Raw genomic sequence first — 5,827 nt, forward strand, 5'->3', positions numbered from 1 at the left:
CCGGACGGACCCGGACACGCACCGACAGGATGCCTCCGTTTGACAAAAGCCAGCCGACCAACAAGCGCTTCAAGCAGCGCAAGAGTTTCGGTAAATGTCGCAGAAACAGACGAGAAAAGTTGCGCAGAAACTCCGACGAACTCACTTTTGTCGTTTGTGCGCAGCTACACGCAGGCAGGAGGTGGCGGGGATCCGGTCCAAGTTCCCCAACAAGGTCCCGGTAAGTGTGTGAGTGGGTCCCCGGGGGAGGACTCCCCGGTGTGGCCGACCTCTGAGCTCTTCTCCGCCGCCTCGCAGGTCATCATCGAGCGCTACGAGCGGGAGAAGTTTCTGCCTCCGCTGGACAAAACCAAGTTCCTGGTTCCGCACGAGCTCACCATGACGCAGTTCGTCACCGTCATCAGGTAAGGTCCGGACGGACACAGCCGGTACCGTGGACACGATCAGATTACACAGAAAAGATTTTAGTGATGAAATCTAGTCAGTTATATTGTCCATTTATTTATGTTTTTAAATCTCAGAATCCTGTTTATTGTTATTTTTATTATTATATTTTGCTGTAGAGACGTTTTGCTGAGACTTGATCAACTTTATTGATCCACAGGGGAAATAGTTTTATCACAGGAGCAATGAACAAAATAACACAAGATTAATAATATAATATATATATATATATATATAAAGCAGTTTCACATGTAGAATTTACAATATATATTTTTGCCAAGTAAAAGACAAATATAAGAAACATAAAGATAAAATAATAAAAAAAAACCTGAAGAAACTTGGAGCTGATGCTCGTTGACAGATCAGCCGTCTAAACATTTTCTGCTTTAATTAATAATTTGGTCTGCAGGAGGCTTAAAGAGTGAAAAAGATCTTTGCAGTTCCCTCGAGCTCGGTGTGAAGTCACAAACCTGATGTTTGTTCTGGGAAACGGCAGAGAAGCAGCAAATCTCTGCAACCAGTCGAGTTTCCGACCAGATCGACCGTCAGAATAACTCCGTGTTCTGTTCTGAGTCCGTGACCCGCTGGAGGGATCCGTCTGCAGCTGAGCGTCCAGCCCAGTGAGTTTCAGCTTCAGCCGATGAGTAACTGAGCTGCCAGAAGGTCAGAAAAGTGAGATCTCGTGTAATCACAGCAAATAACTGCACTTTATCGGCTTGAAGAACGAAAAGTGAATTTAAAAACCTGTCGGACTAGTTTCAGTTTCCGTTGAGGGAATTCGTTCCATTAATATCAAAGCACAACAAAACCCGTTTCAGATGCGTTTCACGTTTCAAACCAAGTCTTTCCTTCAAAGTGGGCCTCCTCCGTGTTCCAGGCCCGTCATGTGGAGACGCCAGTGAGCAGCTGGAGGATGATTCCTGGAAGCTAAAACCAAACGTGAACGACTTCTTCTGGAAGTTTTTCTGCTCAGGTTCTTCGGTTCCTTTGCTTCTCTTCGGTTTTTTTTTCTGGTCCTGACTTGGCAGCAGAAGCTGTCTTCAGGTGTCTCTAACTATGAAAGCTGAGATGAGATTTCACCGCCGTCCTCCGTCAGCTCAGACTTCTGACCTTTCTGCTCTGCGGTCAAACGTCCGACGAGTTTCACATCTTGTCCAGTCGCTCTCATTCCTTCTTTCCAACGCGGTTTAAAGCTCGACACGTTTGGGACTTAAATGGTGAAAATCAGCTGTTTAACTTTGTCTCCATGATGGAAGTTCAGCGACGAGCTGCTCAGACAAACTGGCTCTTATTGAAAACACTTGATTCGTGTACAGACGCCCTGAGGAATGACTTTCAGAATAAAAGGCTTAAAGTGGGACCACATCTTAACCTCCAGCTTTTTCTTTGACATTTTCATTCTGCCGAGCACAAAGTTTCAGAGTTTGTTTTCTCTTTTAGTCTGGGGATGATGCAGCAGGTCACTGCCTCTTACAGACCAAATAATTAACTGACTGAAGCAGAAACGTTTAGATGACTAACCGGTGGTTCCAGCAGACCGGTGCCGTCAGCTGCTACCCAAGTTTATGACAGTAAAACGTCTCTAAAGCTCTAAATCTGGAACATTAAGAACAAAAAAAACGTGATTCTGAGATTTACAAGGCGTCTGAACTGTGTCGTTGATCCTTTTACAGCAGCAGCTCTAATTTCTAATGTCAGCTGCCAACAAATAGCCCTCTAATTACCCCAGAGCTACACGTCTCCATGAGGAGCTCCTTCACTCGGTGAAGAACCGTTTAAGAACCATTGTCTTGGAGAGGGGCTGCAGGTGGATCAGTGGTTAGCACCGTGGCCTCACAGCTAGAAGGTCGCCGGTTAAAGCTAATCCAGCTTCCATTTTCCTTCTCTCTGGTCTCCATGGTTGTGAGTCCTGCTGACAGCAGACGTCTCTGGGTTCTCTCTCCTCCTCCATGTTCTGCTTCGTAGAGCTGCAGGACTTGATGCTGCACAGACACATGAGCCGCAGCAGAAAGCAGCCGTTTGGGGTTTACAGGCTTCAAGTCATCTGAATGTGACGTCACTTTGTTTTGTGACCCTGAACACGACAGTTCTTCTCCTGGTGTTTGTTCCTGGAGCTGAGCGGTGCATTGTGGGACCATGAGGTCCATTAAGACGACGACTTGGCGACTCGCCTGCAGGTTTTTGTCGCCTTGCAGCAGTAAATCTGTCAAATGCTTGGACTGTAAATGCTGACGTGAGCCGAGGCTGTTAGTCAGCAGGACGCCTCCCGCTAACAGCAGCTCTTTGTCTTTGGTTGTGTCTCAGGAACCGCATGGCGCTGCTGCCCAGTCAGGCCTTCTACCTGCTCATCAACAACAGCGGGCTGCCCAGCATGTCGCTCACCATGGCTCAGGTGTACAAGGACCACCAGGACGAGGACGGCTTCCTCTACATGACCTACGCCTCGCAGGAGATGTTTGGACGCTGAGCAGCAGCTGCCTGCTCCACACGTCGGGCCTCCGTCTGCTCTGAACTCTGTGTAGAAGTTCTCACGTTTGTTGTTGCTTTGTGAGGATGGATTTTAATGATGATCCAATAAATGTTCTGTCCAAACTGAGCAGTGACCAGGTTCAGGAGGGTCCCAAACGATGACTGTGTCTTCTTACTTCCAGGACGTTCTGCAGCGGTTCTCACACAGAACGTTGTGTTTCCTCAGATGGAACGTTTCCATTTCAGACACGCTGAGAAAGTTCTGCACAGCTCTGGTGTTTTCAGCAGGACGTTTTCTGTTGGTTCCCAGAACGTTCTTCTTGAAGGCAAGACAACTAAACATGTTCTAACAATGTTTTTGTGCTAACATTGTGAGAACGTTATGCTCCAACATTTTCATAACTGAATGTTGCGCTAGAACATTCTTTCTTTGTTCTCACGTAACGCTGTGGAACGTTGATTCTATCATGTGTTACCATGACAACATCCCCAAAACATTCCACCTTTGTTCATGTGTAGCATTACAGGAACGTTTCATAAAGAACGTTCTATCATCTGAGGTCTCAGTAACGACTTCAACGTGTTCCGAGGGAACATTGTTCCTTTAGCGTTTCACAGAACGTTCTATAGTTGGTTCCCTCCACTTCTACTACTAGATCACATTACAGGAACGTTCTAAAATGTTCTGTCATCTGAGCCTCCATAACATCTGGGAAACATCTGGTGAATGTTGGTTTGAGAACGTTCCTCCTTGATGGTGGAACATAACGTTCCTGATGGTCTCCACTGAATGTTGACGTTGAAACACGTGAACGTTACAGGAGCATTCCTGGACATGAGAATATTCTAGAAGGTTCTTGAAGGTTAGTCTGAAACGTTTCCTTTGCACCATTAGAACCTGTCAGTGATGGACTCATGTATCAGGAGGATCTGGGCTGCGTTCCAGATCACATCCGTTCTTCTTCCTCTCAGTAGTTCTCCAGCAGCTCATCAATGAGGACGTCCTGCTTCATGCAGCATCATCTAACTGGGATTCTGTCGTCGTGTTGCACCTGAAACTTCACCTGAGACGCTGTGATGTAGCTGCAAGAGGACTGTGGCTCAGAACGGCCAGAAGAAGCAGCGTTCAGGTTCACGCTGTGCAAAGTCCCACTGGATGTAGTCGGACCTGCGCTGTTATGGACACGCTGCATCTGGAGGAGAAAGTATTGGGACGCTGTCAGCGTTGCTCTGGTGTCACATGCAGTCTGGAAGTCCTGGAACATGTTCTTCATGGGTTTGTATTTGCAGCAGCTGCACCTCTGTAGCTCTACTTGGAGGTCAGGGTTGTGTTCAGGGCCTGCTGGAGTTCTGTAAATAGCAGCTTCAGGGAAGGTTCTGGTGGACGCCACATATCGGGGTCCGTCTGTGTCGTCTCACGCTGGTTTGTTGTTTGGGAGCGAAAACAGCAGAAACCAGACGGAGGCCACCTGAACAACACGATGAGTGTTGAAGCATCAGTTTGTGTGTTCAGCGCTGGTTTCAAGGACATCAAGCCCTGCAAGAAGACAAACTGAAAGACGGAGAGAATCTGGAGAAGATGAAGAAGAAACAGGTTGAAACGCTCAAATCCTGTCATGTTGACAAACTGTGACAATAACAGCAAACATCTGTAAAATACTGACCTGTGATCAGATTTAAATCCAGGAAAATAGTTCAGCTTTACGGCCACACGTTGCAGAAGAACAAAGCAGCTTTGAACAAGTCCAGATCCTGGATGTGGACGTTCCTCACAGTGTTTTGAAGCTACCATGTCAATGAATCCTTGTCTGGTGACTTTACTGGATATTATCTGTAATTTAACAGAACAGGAACAATCTGTAAATGACAGTAAACTGTTCATATTGGACCCTGAAATAAAAAGGGTGGATTTCCTTCCAGAGTAGAAACATTCAGTGGATCAGAACCAGCTTCATGTGATGTTCAATGAACCATGAAGACATGAAGCAGCTTGGAGCTCTGCACATCCACAACCTGTGGACTCCAGGTTCTGCTTCCTACCAATGATCCACATCAGCATTTAGTCTGAACATGTAGAACCAGAACCTCGTCTGGTCCAACTTCACCACATCAGGTTCTGCTGATGTCAGAGCCTCAGCAGTTGGTGAAATGGATTCTACTAGAACCATGGATCCGTCCACAGACAGACGCTGACGGGACCTTTGTGGATCAGCACCAGCCTGGATCCGTCCGCAGACAGACACTGACCTTCTGGGGTTCCTCACCGTCGCCGCTGAGGAGGAACCTTCTGGGGTTCCTCACCGTCGCCNGCCTAAGGTTAGCATCTGTAATGAAATGCATTTCCTCGTGTTGACCAGCAGGGGGTGGACTTAGGGACAGAAGAACTGTGGAACGCTGTTTAACATGTAAACTGTTAAATCGGTCAAAATACACGCAGACGTCCGTAAAGCACGAAAATGTTTCAGCTGATTTAAATTCAGTGAAAGTGTGACGCTGTGTCCGTGCGCGTGAATCTACATTAAACTGTGCACGTGCGTCCTGCGCTCAGACCCTCCACGCTGTCGTTACGGTCTCGCGCTGACAGGCTGAGCAGCAGCCTGAGGAGAGCACGAGCGGCTTTCCACGGAGCGTGTCGGTGCTGCAGAGCGGAACCCGGTCAGCCTCCTCAGAAACCAGCTCACAGGCCACGGCAGGTGGTCCTACGGGCGGTCCCCGGCCCCCCGCGGCCCCCCACGGCTCCACTCGGGTCCCAGCCGGAGCTCCACTGTGATCAAATCCGCGGATGATCCACGTCGTGACTGCGGACATGTGCTAATCAGCTGATGCGCCGCAGCCGCTATTTAACCGCCGCGCGGCACAAAGAGCTGCGCTGACGGACACGCACCGACAGACCCGGACGGACCCGGACGGACCC

At 48.4% G+C, this 5,827-nt stretch overlaps 2 protein-coding genes across 2 annotated transcripts in view; one reads left to right on the plus strand and one right to left on the minus strand.

The window, feature by feature from the left end:
- Window positions 1-213, minus strand: part of LOC103354799 (striatin-like) — a 38,586-nt gene extending 38,373 nt beyond the window's left edge. Inside the window, exon 1 of the mRNA XM_008278345.1 lies at window positions 146-213. The gene's annotated coding sequence lies outside the window, so the exon portion shown is untranslated. The remainder of the gene's footprint in view (window positions 1-145) is intronic.
- map1lc3c (microtubule-associated protein 1 light chain 3 gamma) lies at window positions 7-3,072 on the plus strand. Its single transcript, XM_008278344.1, has 4 exons — window positions 7-90; window positions 165-220; window positions 298-404; window positions 2,749-3,072. Exons 1-4 carry the CDS (start codon window positions 30-32, stop codon window positions 2,909-2,911), a joined length of 387 nt encoding a protein of 128 aa, XP_008276566.1. The 5' UTR covers window positions 7-29; the 3' UTR covers window positions 2,912-3,072.
- The last annotated feature ends 2,755 nt before the right edge of the window (window positions 3,073-5,827 follow it).

The sequence above is a fragment of the Stegastes partitus genome, unplaced genomic scaffold, assembly GCF_000690725.1.
Source record: "Stegastes partitus isolate 25-593 unplaced genomic scaffold, Stegastes_partitus-1.0.2 Scaffold120, whole genome shotgun sequence".
In the NCBI taxonomy this organism is placed as follows: Eukaryota; Metazoa; Chordata; class Actinopteri; family Pomacentridae; genus Stegastes; species Stegastes partitus.

Coding starts and splice junctions, on each gene's coding strand:
- map1lc3c (XM_008278344.1), top strand. CDS start 30: ATGCCTCCGTTTGACAAAAGCCAGCCGACCAACAAGCGCTTCAAGCAG. Junction 91..164: donor CAAGCAGCGCAAGAGTTTCG/GTAAATGTCGCA, acceptor GTTTGTGCGCAG/CTACACGCAGGCAGGAGGTG. Junction 405..2,748: donor CAGTTCGTCACCGTCATCAG/GTAAGGTCCGGA, acceptor GTTGTGTCTCAG/GAACCGCATGGCGCTGCTGC.